Source organism: Mus caroli, chromosome 16 (genome assembly GCF_900094665.2).
Source record: "Mus caroli chromosome 16, CAROLI_EIJ_v1.1, whole genome shotgun sequence".
In the NCBI taxonomy this organism is placed as follows: Eukaryota; Metazoa; Chordata; class Mammalia; order Rodentia; family Muridae; genus Mus; species Mus caroli.
This window is the reverse complement of record NC_034585.1, coordinates 35,513,330-35,533,121: the sequence shown is the minus strand read 5'-3', so window position 1 is coordinate 35,533,121 and position 19,792 is coordinate 35,513,330. Positions and strand designations below refer to the sequence as shown.

The following is a 19,792-nucleotide window of genomic DNA, read 5'->3' as shown; positions in this document are numbered from 1 at the left end:
AAAAAAAAAAAAAAAAAAGCCTCATACCTAAACCAAAGAATGCTATCAATGTGCACGCTTTTATATTTTTCAGAAAAGAGTGTTTTAGATGAAAGTAAGAAAATAAAATTAAAAGCTGATTTTTATGATATTATTGGAAAATATAATCAGAAGATATAAAAATAGTAAAATAAAGCCAAGTGAGAAGTCTCAGTGGGTAAAGGCAATTGATGCTAAACCTAATAACCTGAATTCTATCCCAGGACCTACACCATCGAGAAAAAAACCAATTTCTTTGGACTCCACATGTGAGATGTGGCACACACACACACACACACACACACACACACACACACACGCACACACGCATTCCCCTCCACACAGGACTGATGTACCTTTCTAGAGTCTAACTACAGAAGCAGATGAAGAGGCTGCCTCGGCAGCCAAACCCCTGGGCGAGGGTCTTGGTGCTGGATCACCATAATAAAGGAAGCAAGCTGGGCACAGCATCTCAAATCCACCAGGTGAGGTTTTTAACCAGGTGGTTGATCACTTGCCAAACCCTGAGTTTGATTCTCAGCACTGAAAGCAAAGCAAAACAACTCAAAAGGATGTGATGTGCGACACATAAACGTGCTTGTTCAATAAGCATTTTGCCAGACTAGAAAAAAAAAATTGAACTAAATTTGGAAAGAGTAAAAGAGGACAAACCAAACCAACAAAAGCCATGAGAACCACCCATCCTCCTAAGACCTGGAGATATTAATGCTGATACATGGGTCTACAGCCCTACCACAGCAAATGTGCCCAGTCTCATCTGGTCTTGGGAGCGAAGCTCTCTGGTTAGTACTTTATGGGGGACTGCCGATGTTTGGGCACAGTCTTTTCTATGGAGGTGATATTATGGGGCACTTCTAAGCTTCTCATTAAGTGAATACCGTGGGCCTGGTATTTGGCCTGTGCAGGGTGCAGCACAGGGAAGATGTGGGCTGGCATGCTAGCTGCTGGAAGATTTCAGTCTTGGTCCCCCGGTTTCTCTCCACTTTACATACAGCCCTTATATTCTATAGAAATCTGATCTTTAATTTTTTTTCTCTTAAATTCTAAGTTCGTAAGAAGGCTAAGAGATTCGGACCACTATTGTCAGGGTAATGATGCCAGAAGGTACAACTCATGAGATACGTTGGCTAGTCCTGTTTGGACAGCAGTGTGTGAATGGGTGAAAAGTTACTGGTGACACTTTGAGGACATTAGCTTTTTCTCTACCCCAGAGTCCCTAATACATCATTGGCTGGCTTCTGCAGGAAGCCTTAGAGCCTTAGAGCTGAGCCATTCTTTAAGGATCCCAGCCCTGAGGGGAAGGCTGCCCATTTATGCTCGTTGCTCCTAGCCACCATTTTCTGGAATACAGTCATGTGCTTCTACCTCAGAAAACCGTGTTTGAAACCTGATGGCAGAGAGGATATGGCTGAGTTCTCTCTTGAGAAGAAGAGGCCAACTTGCTCTGGGTACAGATGGCTGGAGAGTAATAGGAGAGAGAGGACCATGCCACTAGGGTGTGGCTTCCTGTCCCAGAGCAGGACTGAAGGTGTAGTACATCCACCCAACTCCAAAACAGTTCTGTACTATCTTACTTCACCTGACTTGATCTTGACCCCAGGCACCACAGGCCACCCACATCCTCACCAAAACCTGCCCAGTCCTCACCAGCTTCATATTGTACATCCTCAGTCCATCCACTTCCCCCCAACACCTTCCTTTCATCAGGACCATCGCATCCCCCTATACATTTGGCTCCAGAAACAGCCTCCTGTTAGACTTTTGCACAATGGCTGTGGCTGCTCTACAAGCCATTCCTCACACTTTGGCAACTCAAAAGATTTTTGTGTGTTTCTCAGTCCGAGGATTGAACACAGAGCCTCAAGCACCCATCACTGGGCTATATCTTCAGTGCCCTCCCCCGATTTTTCCAAGACAAGAACTCGTGTAACTCAAGTTGGTCTCCAACTCACTATGCCCTAGAGAATGACTCCAAATTTCTCTCCTGTCTATACCTCCAACGTGCTAAGATTACAGGCTTGTGCCTTATACCTTACTAGAGATGAAGCGGAGCACCTCATATATGCTGGGCGAGTACTCTATCCACCAGGCTATATTCCGGCCCATGCTTTTTATTTCAAGGTATAGTCCATGTTAGCCTTGCGTTCACTTTCTATCCCAGGAAGTCTTGATGCTTTGATCCTCCTGCTCAGCCTCCAGAGTATCAGGGAGTACAGACCCGTGCTAACACATCTGACTCCACATTTCCTGTTTTTCTTTAACCGTCCTTTGCATACAGACCTCATACTCAAATGAGACTGTACAGTTCTCCAGCCTCAGCATCACTTGCATGCTTCCTAGAGATGCCGAAGCTCAAGCCCCATTCCAAATCCATCTAAGAAGCAGCAGCTGCTAAATGAAAGCTTTAAAGCTGGACCTGGTAGGTAGCTCACAGACCTAAGCCTTGCTACTCTGGAAACTGAGTTGGGAGTTTGAGGCAAGACGGAGCTACGTACTGAATTCTAGGCCAGCCTGGGCAACAGAATGAGACCCTGACTCCAAAAAACCGAAACATAAAATATTTCAGAAGTATTTGTCGAGGCAGTTTTAGGTTCCCAGCAGAATTGGGCAGACAAGCATGACGGATTCCCACAGACCGATCCTGTCCTCAACTTCCAGCTTCATCTCCTCAGCAGCCACCCATATCACAGTGACACATTTGTTACATACAGTCCACGAACCTCCTCTGACACATCATTATCTCCCAAAGTCATGATTTAGCGTTCCCTCTAGGAGGTGTGCTTTATATCTGTTTGAAACATCTATGAGTAATAGATACATCGTTATAGTATTATGCAAAATAATTTCACTTCTCTAAAAAAAAAAAAATCCCCTGTATTGGAGACTGTCTTTTAAGAAACCCCCAGGTGTTAGATATGTATAATGTATAGATAGTGCCAACCCCACCTCCCTCTAAAACCCTCCCAACCCTCCCCCAGTACAATCTGAGTAACATTCAGATTCCCAATGGTGACCTGAAAGCCCAGGCCTGGCCCCTTCTGGTCGTGATCCAGCCACTGAAAATAGCACGTCTGAATAATAACTTCTCTTCAAAGTTCTCATCTCTGCAGTGGTCACATATTTAATGCTATGGTTACGAGATTGCTTGTCTTCTTCCTTCCAGTGACTAGGAATTACATGAAGGAAAGGACTCATAATTTATCCCCAGGACCAACAAACACATCTTTGTACCCAGAAACTGCCTGCTATTTGTTGAATTCAATGCTTACAAAGAACAAGCCACACAGCTTCAATGTAGCCCAACTGGCAAAGTGCTTGCCCAGAATGTAAGAAGCCCTTGGGTTTGATCTCTAATACTGCACAAACTGGGCATGGTAGTAGATGTCTAGCATCCTAGTATTTAGGAGGTAGAGGCAGGAGGATCAAAAGTTCAATGTCATCCTTCGTTACCTATTGAGTAAGGGTAGCTAGCCTAGGCTACATGAGACCCTGTCACTTTGATACCCTCCCCCACCCCTGAATCCTCCATTGCCATCTGCCTCCGTCAGGTCTTCTCCTGCACCCCCCCCTACTCCCTCCTTTCTCAGATCCTTAGTGTCAGTAATCAGGACCTCTTTATTTCTTGAGGGGTTAGCTGAAGGACTCACATAAGCAAAATTGTTTGAGGACACGAATCTCAGGCTCAACTAACCTCTGAGATAGGGTGGACATGCAAAGCTAAGATGTTCATAGACTTATTTTTTGACTCAGAGCAGAAAGAACCGGGCATAGCCATAGCACACAGTGCTTTCCTGATGGCTAAAAATGTATCACTTTGGCTTAATTCTGACCAATTTTTCTGGTGCAATTGTTTTAAATTGCTTGGTTTAAATTTTGCCAGTTCTTCTCTAACTTTTTGAAAGTTTTCCACAATACCCACCCATCCATTCCCAGCCCAGTCTCTGGGTTTCTATACTTTCTCCTGAAGACTTGAGTTTGGGGGTGCTCCCCTAATTTCCAGATAAAGTTTGTAACTATGTAATTATTGGACATTTAACTGTTTCCAGAACCTGAAGTGTGAATGAGGACTTAAGTCATGGTACTCTGGGTTCTGCAACTAAGTTTCACGACTTGGAACAGAAAATTTAAAACTGCCACTACTTGTAGCCAGTGGTCTATGCATCCTTTATCCTCCTCCCTGCCCTCTCCTTGTCTCTCACACTTTTTCATATTCAGGGCAGGGTTTTGGGTGAGCTGCTTTACAGCAGGGCCTCGGACAGTCCGGTTTCCGGAAGTCCGGCTTCCTCCTTGTTTGTGAGAAACCAATTTATACACTACTCCTTAGAAACCAGATCTTTTGTTTTCTGACCTTAAAAAGTTACCTGTGTCAGCTACCCCATTTAAAAAAAAATAGTAATGCAGGACATAGTGGTCCAAGTACACACAGGCACGGCTTGCACAGATCTCCCATGCCCTCTGAATAATCCTGGAAGCCTAGCTTCTGTATAGACCACCTTCATAGAAGCAGAAATGCATCGAGAACAAAATATTCTTTGAAGAACACCATATGAAACATACAGCCCGTTAGAAATATCTTATATTTTTGGTTGTGAGCCTAGCCTTTAACGGCTGAGCCATCTCTCCAGCCCCCGTTAGAAATATCTTAAAGGCTAATTTTTGTGCTACATCTTGGGTGTTGGCTGCCAGAGGAAGAAAGCAAAGCTTAAGAAGAAATATTAAGAGAAAGATTTCATGCTAAGAAGCGTCTCAATTCCCCACCCCACCCCAAAGGAGGTCGGTTACATTAATTCAGTTGTATCATAGAAACACACTTTGGAAACCAGACTCCCAGACCAACGCTGTTGGCACATAACAAGATGTAAATGAACATCTAATATCGATGAAGGAGGCCACAGCTCTCAGCTGCTCGTGGGTTTTTTGTGTTGTTGAAATGGCAATGTCCCCACCTCTATGTTAGAGTTGAAGTTCTTGCTTTAAGTTGCTGTCTAACTTTCTGTGTGACCCTACGCATCCTTTAACCTCTTCGAACCACAACTTTCATAGCTTTGAAGTACTCCAGAGGATACTCTGAAGGGCTCTCCAGCTCACAAAGGGAACAGGGGAGGGTCACAAAGTGAATGGAGAGATACGGCATAGACAGCATCATCTTCCTCAAAACCCCAGTGAGCTTAAGTCAAGTTCCTGAAAGTTCTTTCCTTACCTGAAGACACTTGTGAAAGACGAATCAGCAGCACAAAGAGAAGAATGAGCCTGAGTGGTGTATCCTGCATCAACTGACAACTGCGAGCCATAGCTTCAGATGCTTTGGATAGCATTGATGGGGAAAGCCAAGAATCTAGAGCCAACGGAGCTTAGGCACCTCCTAGGCTCACACAAAAATCAAGAACCAGAGCCGTAGAGAAAGAAGCCTGGGTGGCATACACCCGGCAGATGCTAAAGACGATCCTATTAGTCCACAGAAATGGAACAGAGTGTCTTTGAAGGTTGAGTTTCACAACCTGAAAAAGAGAAACTAGTAAGAGTCTGTTGAGCCGCCGGCTGTGAGGTAAAAAACTCCCCAGTAGCTCTTTCTTACGACAACAGAGTGAGAGTTCTCAATCAGGGTGTGGCCATGAGAGCAACTCAAAGGTCCCCAGAACTCTGGGGAGGTGACTTGTCCAGGCCTGTTCCGAGCACCACCGCACCGGCCACAGCTGGGTGAAAAAGCTGGGTAAAAGGATTCTGCTCGTGGGGGTGGGGTGACTAACACTAGAACACAGTGAGGTGATTCCCACCCAACCCCATTTCACATACAACAGCCAAAAGCAGAGAACCTTCACTAGCAGCCAGACCAAGAAAGCTTAAATTCCATTCTGGACACAGAGTGACTGACAAAAGTATATTTGTCCAAGGCGGTGTTTTAGTTAGGAAATGGTTTCTTTATATCTTAAAACAGGAAACCAAGAATCTTAAACTCAGTAAGTCCTACAGGGACATCAATCAACAGAGAAATCTACCAGGAAAAGGGAAGGAAAGAGAAGACACGTTACAAACACCACTTATTGAGACTATGGAGTATTACATGAAGGGGTTTATCTATCTTTTCTTTTTTCTTCCATAAAGTATCAAAATTGAGAAATGAAAATGAATGACATCCCAGCCGGGCGTGGTGGCACACACCTTCAAGCCCCAGCACTCAGGAGGCAGAGGCAGGTAGATTTCTGAGTTCGAGGCCAGCCTGGTCCACAAAGTAAGTTCTAGGACAGCCACAGCTATACAGAGAAACCCTGTCTCGAAAAAGAAAAAAGAAAGAAAGAAAATGAATGACATCATGCCTACAACTGGCCCGATGGTGTGGCTCTCCTCTTTTGGAGAGATACCCCTTAACCAACCAGTTAGCTTGAAGAGACTTGTTACTGGCATTTTCTTGATTAGAAAAACCTCAACTTCGCCCTACAAAAAAATGTTTGCATCTAGGAAACACAAAAGAATCCTGACGGTGTTTTTCTAACAGTGCTGGAATGCCGCAGCCTTGAGAATAAGAGACCACAGGAGACTGCTCTGAGGGCAAGTTATGATTGTATGTATGTTTAAAAAGACGTGAAGTTGTGGAGTTAGGGACTGAAGATGGGGCTTAGTCGGTAGAATGCTTAGCTGACATGCAGGGAGCTCTGAATTCAATTCCCCAGCATGGTATAAACAGTGTCTAGGCACTGGAGAGGTGGGAGCAGAGGAACCAGGAGTTCCAGATTATCCTGGGTTACACTGAAAGTTTGAGGCCAGCCTGGCATACGTGAGACCCTGTCTTTAACAAACAAACAAACAAACAAAATGCATATGATAAGGCCGAAGATAGCGTGTTCTAAGGCGCCCCATAGTATGATAAATAGCAAATGCATTTACTTACTTGTTGAAGAAGATTCTTTTTCTTTTGTCTTAAAAATCAAAAGATGGGGCCCATGTATATACAAGTGATCTCTTCTTGCTGCCTCTGGTTACTAAAACGGCAGGGGGGCAGGAATTTCCCCTTTCCAACTTCCCTTTACTAAGACCTCGGAGGAAGCTCCCATGTGATTTGGCCACCAAGGATGTAATAAACTCAGACTTTGGGGTATCTAAGAAGAGGAAGCGTGAGGGCCAGCCACTAGCTCTGCCTGGACAGTGGTGTGTAAGCTGTCCTGGCTGGCTCGTATGTGGTAGGGCATTTGGTGGGGAGTGTTTTCTGTTTACTCCATCGCCCTAACTCCATTTGCATCTTGTCCATACTCAAGGAGTATGCTCCTAGCCATCACAGTGATGGGTCTGTTTCATTCACCTGACCACAGCTAGTGTAGCTCATTGTGGAAAATGGAAGTGTCCAGGGATGGAGGATTTGGGGCACAGATAGTGCGGTTATCCAGAGCGTGGCTTTAATAGCTGGACAGTGCACAGTCTGTTAGAGACTTAACACGGTGTTTGTAGCTTAGACTAGCTATTTACCCAGGAAGTATCTACTACCCTCCCCCTCCCTCCCTCCCTGCCTTCCTCCCTCCCTCCTCCCTCTGTCTCAATACCCCTTTTTTCCCTCATTGCCTATTTTTTCCTGAAAAGTGAACCAGACAGTTTCCTCTTATTTTGTATTCACAACATATTATAAAGATGATCTTGAACAAAAGGTCATGGTTTCCAGATTAAAAGGGAAACTTAATTCTGCGCATAAAACAACAGAGAAATGTCATGACGTGAATGAGTAGTGGATTTTCCCTGTACCTTATCTAGGGAGGACACAATTTTCAATTTCACGTACATGATTATTTACTTTTAATAGCTTTGCTGAGATTAAAGTATACCAAAAGACAGCTAGACATGGTGACACGTGATTTTTAATCCCAGCACTCTAGAGGCAGAAGCAGGCAGATCTCTAAATTCGAAGCCAGTCTGGTCTACAGAGTGAATTCTGGGACAGTCAGAACTACAGAAAATCCTTGTCTTGAAAAACAAACAAACAAACAAACAAACAAACGAGAGAGAGAGAGAGAGAGAGAGAGAGAGAGAACTATACCTTTAAAATACTCAGTTGGACACACACACAAGCCATCACCAATTAAGATAGTGAACACCTGTATATCACCACTAGCATTTCCATGGGGTCTAAAATTGCCCCCTGCTGCCGCCTCCTGCTTCTCCTTGTCTTCTTCTTCTATTGAGGTGTTTGCACATTTAGAACTGTATATCAATATAATTACACAGAATGCTCTCTTTGTCTGCTGTCCTAGCCCGGTATTTTAAGCATAGCTTGTGAGGAGGCATAGACACCCCCCCCCCCGCCCCGCCGGCTCCCTCCCTCCCCGGCTCCCTCTTACCCCCAGCATTTGAATATGGGAAAGGATTTGGCCACTGGAAGGCTCTGCGGGAGGAATGGGTTCATACTGCTACAGAACCTTAGATGTTTATTTCTTTGGGGGCAGGTCATTGATGGCTCCTCAGATGGCCTGTTGGTTCTTTAAAGGCACCCCACCCTAAGAAGCGTCAGGGGTTCCCTTCAGGGAGCAGTTTAGGATGGAGAGTAAGACCCAGAGTGTAAGGGACTGACACCTCTGAGGGAGGAGGAACAGGTTGGAAGGACAAGGCAACTGAATGTCTCCTTCTAGAATTTTCTTTACTGCAGTGTGTGTCCGGAAGTCTTCTAGAGACAGCAGTGAGAGCAGACTTACAGTGGTGGGTCCAGGTTGATCAGTGCAGGCTGTGGGGCACAGGGGCCTTAGAAGAAAAATCACCTGACAAAACACCCCGTTCTTGTTTTTGTTCTCCCCTGAAGGCTGCGTTCTCTGTGAGAGCCCTGTGGCCAGTGAAGTTCCTCAGTGAGTCTCTGTGGTTGGAGCATGGAAGGCCTTTTGCAAGTTCGGGAAATGAAGTGGGTTTGGGGAGCCAGGAGGGCTGCCCGTCTGGTGGGGGAATCCAGCAAAAGTGGGAATGCAGCAACGGAAACCCTTGGCAAGGAAGTCACCAGAGAAGATTTCAAAATGTACTGGCAGGTCTCTACCAAAGGTTGGGAAGCCCTGGCCTGTGGAGACAAACAACAAGGACTTCCCCTGCTGTCTTTCTGTTCTGCTTCGAAGGGTTAGCTTTTCCTAACATTCAGTTGTCAGTTCATCAAGTGTCTCTGTCACAAAGCCTCCCCTCCACCCGTTTATTCACTGCAATTACTGCCTTACTGCCTGCTTCTTTTTTCTTTTTCTTTTTTTTTCTTTTCTTTTCTTTTTTTTTTTTTTTTTTTTTTTTTTTTGAGACAGGGTTTCTCTGTATATTCTTGGCTGTCCTGGAACTCACTTTGTAGACCAGGCTGGCCTCGAACTCAGAAATCCGTCTGCCTTTGCCTCCCGAGTGCTGGGATTAAAGGTGTGTGCCACCACCATGCCGATATTTTTCTTTACAAGTTTTATATTTATAAGATGCTTAATTCTACTGGGGAAGGGGAGGAAAAGAATATTATAAAAATCAGGCTATGTGCCTTTAACATAACCAGTGTTTAGCTGCAAGTCATTTTGTGATTTTTTTTTTTTTTTTGCTAAGCGGCAGTATGAGAATGGAAAGGCTAATTCTGGGCCCCAGGCCTGATTCTTTTTGCATAACCAGATCACACAAAATCCAAGGAACTCTCTTCACTGGTCTGGGTTTTCTCACTAGAATGGGGTGAGTTGAACAAATACTCCCATGGAGGTGCTGTCTGATGATGTAAACTATTTTTAAGGACATGTGCATTCTACTTTTGCCATTGTGTCGAGGTGGAGTCTCCTTCTGTACCCCGAAGGCTGTCAGTTAGCAGAATTCTCTTTTTCCAGGAGGAGGGGAGTCCTCTCTCTTAAGATCTTTAAGTGATTCAATGAGGCCTGCCCACATTATGGAGGATAATCCACTGTACCTAGTGTTTACTGATATAAAGGCTAATCTCGGATGTAAAATACCTTCCCATCTGGAGGAAGATTTGAACAATCTGGGTGCTGTGGTCCAGCCAAGAGGACATACAGTTAGCTGCTCAGATATCATCTTAGTCTTCCTGAATGGACCACATACCAGCTGCTTTTGGCTTTCCACGTCTCTGTCCCTGGCTTTCCAGTTTCCACGCTCTCTGCGTTTATTCTGAGGAGTTTTCTGGTCTATCCTGTGCTCTGTTCTCCTTTGGCCCTTGCTGCGGTTCCACTGTTAGTCTCTGTTAGAGAGTCCAACCCGCCCTGCATATGAACTACTTCCTGTCAGTGTGCAGTGGGTGCTAGTGCACAGTCCCTAAGCTTTAGCGGTCGTAACACTCATAGTGTTACAGTGTCATCGGCACTCAAGGCATTCGGGTCTATGCAGTGTCAAAGCTGTGTTGAACTGTTCTGTTTTCTGATCCTCAGTGAATCTTTTCTCTTTTAAAACAGTTTTAACCGCGATCTGGTGAGAGAGCAGCTGGACCCCAGGGCCTCGTCCTTTTTATTATATCAAACTAGAAGTTAGCTTACTGTGGAAGTGTTAACGTTTGTGGACATTTGGAGTCACGTTAGTAGTTGATAAAGCCAGTTTTTAAGAAAAATTCTTAAAATTTTAAAATTCTATTTAAAAAATGACCCCATTGTTTTAAAATCATATGCATACCATAAAGACTGATATATGTATAATCTAGAGGGGTAACATCTAGTTTCTATTTTTTCTCTAAAATGCCTTTAGATATAATATAGAAAAAATATTCTAAAAGATATAAACTAGGTGTGGTGTTGTAAGACTGAAATTCTAGCATTCTAAAGGTAGAGGCAGGAGGGTCACGAGTTTGAGACCAGCCTAGTCTCAAAAAATAAATCAAAATTTAATTTTCCTTCATTCCTCTCTTTACTCAGAAAGCTTTTTGTTCCTCTTCTGAGAGGCACTTCTAATTATTTACAATTTGATGCTTATCCTTCCAAGCAACACACACACATTTATTGAATATATTAATTTTCCTATGACTTATCAATTTATTTTTGCTTAATAAAATGTCCCTAAACTCCACGTGAACACCTCCTTTATTATTTTTGTGATTAATAGATTTATTTATACAAGAATAGAGTCATCAACGCCAAAATTAATAGATGTTAAATGTTCAGTTCAAGTTTCCTTCCCAGATAAGTCTTTCCTTTCTTTCTGTTTTGAAAACATAGAAGAGGGGATGTTCCCAGCATAGCTCCTAAAAGTGAGTTCTTGGGAGTAGGTCTGAAATTAGGGCAGACATGTTCTGATCTTGGAGTCTAAGGAGTCAAAGCAGGATCTTTGATGTGCGTCGGGGTCACTGTATAGAAGCAGATATTCCATTTAAGCACAAGGCCCGATTTGTGCCTTTCTGGAGACGATGCTGTACCGAGCTGGATCGAGGGTACGGGGGAGAGTGTTCACCCGCGCACGTTTATACTCGGAACCTGACATCTGGGCTCAACACCGCCATTGCCACCTTAGGGTTTTAACGAATCCAGAGTCATAATTTAGGGGAAAGAACCTAAGAGTTCCCCCTATAAGCTCCCGTTTGAAACCCTTCTGTGGAGAGCACGCAGAACCACAGCCGAACGGACTAGGGTTAGAATCGGTGAGCCCAAGCCGCTCTGGGAGTCCAACGGTCCGCGGGTCAGAACCCTGGCAGGGCAGAACCCTGGCAGGGCGGGCACGGGGCTGGCCGGACACCACTCCACTCGGCCCACACGCAGCGCGGAGCGGTTCCCGGGCTGATGCGCAAGGCTTGGGCGCCCCCAGCACCGCCCCTTCCTCCTTCCGTCCAGTGCGGAGGACGCGGGAGGACGCAGCTCCGCCGGAAGCCGCTGTGCGCCAGCGACCCGCCCGGCCCACGGCTCCGCCCCTGTTCGGCTTTTGGCTTGGGTGCTCACAGCGGGACTCCTGCGCCCGGTACCCCGCCTCCAGGTCGGGCAATCCTGCCCTCGGCTCTGGACCACCCCGATCCCGCCCCACGCTCTCAGCTCCGCCTCAGCAGGTACAGCCAGGACTCCCTCTCCTCTTACTGACGTTAGTACCCGCTCGGTCCCGCTCTCACCTCCAGACTGATGCTAGGCCAGTGTCCTCAAAGTGGCCACCAAGACTTTCCTGAGTGCATCGCGGCCTCCCCTCCCCTCATCTCCTCTCCCTATTCCTCTTTCTACCCAGGCCAGGAAACCAATGGGAAATCCCGAACTGTACTTCGGTTTTGATTGTATAGTTTGATGGCTTTGTCACCTGTGCCCGTTTAGAGTGGGTTAAGGAATAATGGCTTCTGAAGGGTGGGTCTGGGCCAGGATGGATGCATGTGCCAAGGTGAAAAGGAATTTCAAAGAGAAAAGATACTGACTACTTCCTCCGTGGTTTCCCACACACTAGGGGAGAGCCATGGAGAGCCTCAAAAAGGGAACCTGGAGCATTGGGAGGAGAAGGTGGGGGCGTTAGTCCTTAGTTTTCAGAGATCAACAAAGCTAGGGCTTCGAAAACCTGGGCCAAAACAGGACCTCAGAGAACAACGCCTTCCTCCCCCACAGATGGGAAACTCCAGCGTGAGAGGATTGTTAGTGGTCACAGAGCTAACACAAGGGAGTACAAAACTCTAGTCCCTAGCCTTTGTTTATACATAAAACACCCCCCCACACACCACATCACACACATATTTAGATGGTGTAATCAGGATTTGGCTTTTCCATGCTTGGTCTGTCTTTTTTTTGTTGTTGTTGTTTTTGGTTTTTGGTTTTTGGTTTTTTGGAGACAGGGTTTCTCTGTATAGCCCGAACTCAGAAATCTACCTGCCTCTGCCTCCCAAGTGCTAGGATTAAAGGCGTGCGCCACCAGGCCCGGCAGCCTGGCCTGTCTTTACCCTTAACTGCTTCTCCAGGTCTCTGCTGGCCTGTGCCCTAGTCCTGAGCGGTGTGACTAGGTGGATGGTTGGAGGTACCTGGGCTTGAACTAAACCTAAAATAGCGGTTAGAGGAAGAAAGACAGGTGGATGGGAAGAGCTTGGGCTGAGGGCAGGGGTGAGCTAGGTCTTTTTGCCCCTAAAAGTGTTTGCCCCTGTTCATGGGGAGGCTGGCTGCGTGGAGGGGGCAGACACTGGAGCACTGAATCACCACAGGGAATGGGTGTTGTGGGGCCCTGGCCTGAGTAGAGTAGGGAATGTGTGCACCGGGAAGCCAGTGCTTTAGCAAGGACTTCATTTATGGTGGGAATATCATTTGCAGCCCAGCACTATAGAACTTTTACCATATAGAAGACAAACAAGGGGCTGGAGAAGATGGCTTAGCAGTTGAGAGCACTGGCTGTTCTTCCAGAGGGACTCAGGTTCAATTCCCAGCAACCACATGGCAGCTCACAGAGCCAGTTCCAGGGGGCCCAACACCCTCACACAGATACCCGTGAAGGCAAAAAACTAGAGTATGTAAATAAAACTGAATATAAACTAGAATATGTAAATAAAACTAAATCATTTAAAAATTTTTAAATATTGCTGGTAAAGGGAAAATTGCTTATAGAATTGGTTGTAGATGAATAATAAAAATAATCACAAAATTGTGCTCACTATGTACTTTATGGAAATTCATCCATTCATTCATTCATTCCTCACTACACATCTGGGTTTTTCCATTATCACTTTACCTGAGCCCAAGGTTAAGGCCAGGGCCGAGACCATGTAGTGTAATATGAAGCATTCAGGCAGGGAACTAGGTCGGGGTTCCACGGTCTGTACCTATTGATTATGTAAACTTAGCTTCCATTTCCTCATCTGTAAACAGTTAGCTGTAGTGTCACTCTCCGCACAAAAGAGAGAGAGAAGGATCTTCCAAAGCGAATGTCAGGTGATGGAGAAGATGGCAGGCCTGACTTGACCTGTAGGTCTTAATGGGCTGGCCACTCCTCGAGAGTCCACGACACAGTTGGAGACAAGCTTTGGAGTCAGTTCTGTGAGAGAGTCCCAGCCCTCCCGGCTAGCTCTGTGGCCTGATTCAGTTCTCTTAATATTTACAGAGCTGCATTCTCTCCATGATGACTGACTTACTCTTGCTTAAGACCCTCGAGCAGCAAATCCCTCATAGAAGACGATCGGATGGGTTAGGCTGAAGGCAGGGCCTACGGGGAGAGTGTAGATGTTTGTTTTCTGATTCATCTTCCTCTGCTCTTCTCCAGGAGTCTCTGTTGCCCCATAAGCCCGCCTGTGCCAAGCTCAGCATGGGTGGGGGGCTGATTGAGAGGTACGTGGCTGCCATGGTGCTGAGCGCGGCCGGAGATACCTTGGGCTACTTCAACGGGAAGTGGGAGTTCATTCGGGATGGGGAGACGATACACCAGCAGTTGGCCCAGATGGGTGACTTGGAAGCCATAGACGTGGCACGATGGAGAGTCAGTGATGATACCGTCATGCACCTGGCCACAGCAGAGGCCCTCATGGAAGCTGGCCAGTCCCTGGATTTGCCTCGGCTGTATTCCCTACTAGCTAAACATTACCGGGACTGCATGGGAGACATGGATGGCCGGGCACCAGGTGAGTGCCAGCCTCTGGGAGGTTCCCAAGGATGGAGAAGCGGGCCCAAGGGGGACGCTAAAACTGTAGATGGAGAGTAGGGAGCAGAATGTGTCTATTAGTCACTCGTAGGAGGACTTTGAATTCAAAACCAGCCCAGGCTCCGTAGTAAGATTCTGTTTCAGAAAATCAAAAGAAGAAAAACTTCGTGAAACATTTCATTATCAGTGAAACAGAAACTAGTGTGGATTTCAATTCTTGTAACTTACTCATGGTGCCACAGTCACAGTTCTGTGTGTTGTGCAGATGAGTATATGGAAAGGATTTATTGATGAAATTGGGGAAAAAAAAATAGGTTTCAGAACATGTTGTGAAAGTAACTTAAAAGTACCAGAGCTTGCCGGGTGTGGTGGTGCATACCTGAAATCCCAGCACTCGGGAGGTGGAAGCAGAAAGATCAGGAGTATGGGAAGTGCAGGAGGTGAGCACCTGAGTCAAATCCCCCAGCACCCACATAAAATGTCACATATGCGACCCGTGTGCGAAGAGAGACAGAAACTGGAGGGTCACTGGAGCTTGCTGGTCCCTAGCCTACCTCTAGACCCTGCATCAAGGGACTGAGAGAGACGGACATATGTGCAAACACCACACATACAAAGAACAGTTGCTAATCTCCATTGAGGGAAGTCCGGAAGCAAACACAGGAATATGTTCATAATTCTACCTGAGTTACACAAGTGATCACTGTAATTGCCCTTCTGTTTGTATTTTCTGCATTTTTGTTATGAACAACCACAAAGAAGAACTTTTTAAAAAGTATTATTACTTAAAAAAAAGTGGAGACCCTTCTTTGGTTCCAGCCCTACTCAGTGTGGCTGTGACTCACTTTGGGGAGTGAAGCACATATACAGGTGCCTTGCGAACCTCCTCCCCACCTTAACTTTTCAAATAAAGGCTAGAGCTGGTGATTGGGCAGTAAGAGGAAAGGTGGACCTGAAAAGTTGGGGGGAGAAGGGAGAGAGAAGGAGAGGGAGGGAGGATGACGGAGGAGGAAGTGGAGGAGGAGGAGAGGAGGTAGTGGTGGTGGTGGGAGGAGAATGGAGCAGAAGCACGTGGCTTGGAGAAACCGTAAGTTATATGGGATCTCATAGATGATACGTAATAGAGTAGTGTAGTGGTAGATCTGCCCAATCTAGGTGTGTAGCTTGTATTCCAATTAATTGAGTTGTGATTTCTTTAACTGGGCTTTTTTGGGTTGGAGATTTACCCCAACAGATAGCCTGCATTTTCTCCTCATGACTCTGGTTACTAGAGGTTGAAGCACACATCATTATGTCTGGTATGTCTTTGGAGCTGCTCTTCTTGGCTTTCAGATGGACACCAACTCTGGTCCCCACGTGCTCTGTCTCTGTGTGTGGCATCCCTTGTGTCTGTGTGTCCATATGCTTCTTGTTAGACTGGCTCATTTTAGCTTGATTGAAAGGCTCTGTCTCCAAATTAAGCTTCTGCCCATTAAGGTTTCGATATATGTATGTGGACTTCAACATATGAACACAATTCAGCCAAAATAACTCCTAGTTGAAGAATGCCTCCCTCCCTCCTTCCCTCCCCTCACCCCCAGTCCCACCGACTGGCTCTTGAGGCCCATCCCTGTTCGTCCCATCTTAACATCTGCTATCCACTTAGTGTAGTAGAAGGCTTTATTTGCCTACCTGTGTCAGCCTCGGATCTGGTTTATAAGGGCCTGCAATAAAGGAGCAGTAGTATTGCGTCCCACAGTGCGCTGCTGCTGCTGTCTCTCGGCTCCTTCTGTAGCCCTACCCTCCGCTACAGTAGGTCGGTGGGACCGGCCTCCCTCTAACACCGTCAGGTAGGGGAGAGCCACGGTCTGTTGACCTGATCTAAGCCCGGTGCTTCATTCTGGAACCTCTAGGCTCTTTCTAACAGCCAGGAACCCCAGTAGGTTCTTATTAGACGCACTGAGGGCTTCAGCCTTGGAGCCAATGTGTGTGTCCATGGCCACTGACTTGCTGGTTCTGGGATCTTGGTTATGTTTCCTAAGCTACGAATCTTACTTATTTAAAAAGGAATAATATGTGGTAGTGCACATCTATGACCTCAGCACAGGGGAGGCAGAAGCAAGAGAATAACTGTGAGTTTGCGGCCAGCCTAGGATTCTCATTCCCATGAGAATTCCAGACCAGCCAGGTTTATATGGAAGGCTTGTCTTTCAAAAAGAAAAGATAATACAGGACAGCTTCCCTTTGAGCTGCTGTGAGTTCTCTAATAACTGGAGGAGCGTGTGTGTGTGTGTGTGTGTGTGTGTGTGTGTGTGAATGTGTATGTGTGTATGTATATGCTTTGTTGATTCATAAGATGACACTGAGGATTATATATAAGGAACACTAGCTGTCATGCTGGGGTTTGAAGTTGAGGGGCCACCCCCATCATGTGTCCATGGCTCTCCGTTCATTTCAGAGAAACCTGGGAGTCTGTTTAGTCCTGTGCTCGCACTGGGTCTGTTGTTCTGGTGACTTTGACCCCTCGCTCTCCCCCACTCACCCCTAGGTGGTGCTTGCATGCAGAACGCCATGCAGCTGCAGCCCAACAGGGCCGACGGCTGGAGGATTCCCTTCAACAGTCACGAGGGTGGCTGCGGGGCCGCCATGCGCGCCATGTGCATCGGGCTGAGGTTCCCCCACCCCAGCCAGCTGGATCTGCTGATCCAAGTGAGCATCGAGAGCGGCCGGATGACCCACCACCACCCCACGGGCTACCTCGGCAGCCTTGCGTCCGCTCTTTTTACGGCGTATGCCGTGAATGGCAAGTCACCGTGGCAGTGGGGAAAAGGGCTAATGGAGGTGCTGCCGGAAGCCAAAAAGTACATCACTCAGTCAGGCTACTTTGTGAAGGAGAATCTTCAACACTGGTGAGTCTCTAGGTGTGTGTCCTAGCTGACTTGGGGGTGAGGATGTGTGCACAGGCTCCATACACGTACCTAGGGTTCAGAGGTCACAGCTGCCATTGGTCTCACTAACCTGAACCTCCAGGGCTTCTGATAAGGATTTCAAGCTCCTTTCCATCCATGGTTGCCTGAAGCAGCCAAGTGGATACCTCAGTGTAGGCACCTGTGGTCCTCTCTTAAGTCCTGTTCTGGATTCCGTCTTGCTGTAAGTTTTGTGACCAGCCAATGCTGAGATGAGCTTTTTACTTCCAACTTCCCCGAGATTTGTTTTTCCGTATTGTTCTAAACAGTATTTCCAAACCCTTGGTTGAAATCCCTGAGAGGCTTCTCCAGGAGCCAGTAAGCTGTAAGGCCACCTGTCCCTTTTATTGGTTACCTTACATTATCTTTCTTAGAAGAAACAAGGCTCAGAGACTCTTACTGAAGTTACCTATGGTTGCGATATTCCAGACTTTCCCCAGGAAAATGATAAGAAGTTGCTCTGGGCCCAGAAAAACAAATCTTTACTTCCTGTCCCATAGCCCTACACATACTTTCCTTCCTGAGCAGCGGCATCCATACCTGGTTTATGTAGAAGACTTCTGTCTTAGTTAGGATTTTACTGCTGTGAACAGACACCATGACCAAGGCAAGTCTTATAAGAACATTTAATTGGGGCTGGCTTACAAGTTCAGAGGTTCAGTCCATGATCATCAAGGTGAGAACGTGGCAGCATCCAGGCAGGCATGGTGCAGGAGGAGCTGAGAGTTCTACATCTTCATCTGAAGGCTGCTAGCAGAATACTGGCTTTCAGGCAGCTAGGATGAGGGTCTTAAAGCCCACACCCACAGTGACACACCTACCCCAACAAGGGCATGCCTTCTGAAAGTGCCACTCCCTAGGCCAAGCATATACAACCATCATAATAAAAACTATATGGATGGCTTGTGGAGTTAATTTAGATTTTTTTCAGTATAAATTTATGACACTAGTGTGAGGAGCTGAAGTCATTCTGAACTTTTCACTCTTTACACATCTACCTGGTATTTGTCTATATAACTTTTGACATTAGGTTTTTGTTTGTTTGTTTGTTTGTTTTGTTTTTTAATTGACTTCTCCTCCACAGGTCCTACTTCGAGAAAGAATGGGAAAAGTACCTGGAGCTTAGAGGAATTTTGGACGGCAATTCGGCTCCCATCTTCCCGCAGCCCTTTGGTGTGAAGGAAAGGGATCAGTTCTACATCGACGTGAGCTACTCTGGCTGGGGTGGCAGCAGCGGACACGATGCCCCCATGATTGCCTACGATGCCCTCCTGGCCGCGGGGGATTCCTGGAAGGAGCTTGCACACAGAGCGTTCTTCCACGGCGGAGACAGTGATTCCACAGCCGCCATTGCTGGCTGCTGGTGGGGAGTTATACACGGCTTTAAAGGAGTAAATCCTGCCAACTACGAGAAGCTCGAATACCGACAGCGACTAGAAGAGGCCGGAAGAGCTTTGTACTCTCTCGGGTCAAAAGAAGACACTGTGTTAGATCCCTAGGGAGAAGGTGGTTTGTTTCTGGCGGTTTCTTTCCCTGTAGCCCTGATGCTCAGTCTCTTCAGCTTTGAGAGTCAAGAATCCTAATTTTGTGTTTGAAGAGTTCTGAAATAACAAGTCCCTTGGATGCGTTTAGCCCTGCCTTTCCACATTTCCCCTGCTCTCCCCGAATTCCTCTTTTGTGTGTGAGAATCTTTTTATTTCAGTTGATGGGATCACCTTTTCCCATTCAGAAACCTCATAACCTTGTATTCCAGTTTTTGTTTTTATCATGGAATTATGCAAAATGCTTTGTCTGACTTTTCCTTGATTGGGTTTCCCACCTATCCCAAGTAGGCTAAAACAAAGATTTATTTGGGAGGAGTTTATTTGGGAGGCAATTCCAGGAAGCAAGACCAGAAGGAAGGAGCAGCCAGTGTCAAGAGCAGGATTCTCTGGCCATTGGGGTGTAGTCTGTGCTACTTCCTTCCTTCCTCTGCCCAAGGCAATCTTCAGAGTTGTCCTGGTGAGATGCCTGGCCATTTTTGAGTGTGTTTCCAATGACTTTCACCTGATTGGTTAAGGCCCACCGCCCCCAGGGATGCTGTTAGCCTAGACTGTCTCTTAACTCCTCAAGAAACTGAAGGTGATCTTGAACTTGTGATCTACCTGCTTTCACCTCCAAGTGTTGGGAACACAAACATTCAACATCATGCCCAGTTTATTTGGTGCTGGGGGTCAAACCTAGACCTTTATGCGTGCTCTGCAAACATCTCATGAGCTGAGCTGCATCCCCAGCTCTGTGCTTTAAACCATCATCTTCTTATCCTCCCTCTTTCT

General features: G+C 46.4%; 2 protein-coding genes and 1 pseudogene across 3 annotated transcripts in view; 1 reads left to right on the top strand and 2 right to left on the bottom strand.

The window, feature by feature from the left end:
• Cd80 (CD80 molecule) overlaps positions 1–5,570 on the bottom strand; it is a 38,814-nt gene extending 33,244 nt beyond the window's left edge. For both annotated transcript variants that reach the window (XM_029470234.1, XM_021184969.1), the window contains exon 1: positions 5,240–5,570. In XM_029470234.1, the coding sequence (XP_029326094.1) occupies positions 5,240–5,354 (115 nt within the window). In that variant the 5' untranslated portion in view covers positions 5,355–5,570. The remainder of the gene's footprint in view (positions 1–5,239) is intronic.
• A 5,525-nt stretch (positions 5,571–11,095) lies between these two features.
• LOC115029591 lies at positions 11,096–11,675 on the bottom strand (annotated as a pseudogene).
• Positions 11,676–11,833: 158 nt separating this feature from the next.
• Adprh (ADP-ribosylarginine hydrolase) lies at positions 11,834–19,262 on the top strand. The gene is made up of 4 exons (XM_021184822.2): positions 11,834–11,989; positions 14,158–14,512; positions 17,060–17,420; positions 18,562–19,262. The coding sequence occupies exons 2-4, from the start codon at positions 14,200–14,202 to the stop codon at positions 18,974–18,976; spliced, it is 1,089 nt and encodes a 362-aa protein (XP_021040481.1). The 5' UTR covers positions 11,834–11,989; positions 14,158–14,199; the 3' UTR covers positions 18,977–19,262.
• The last annotated feature ends 530 nt before the right edge of the window (positions 19,263–19,792 follow it).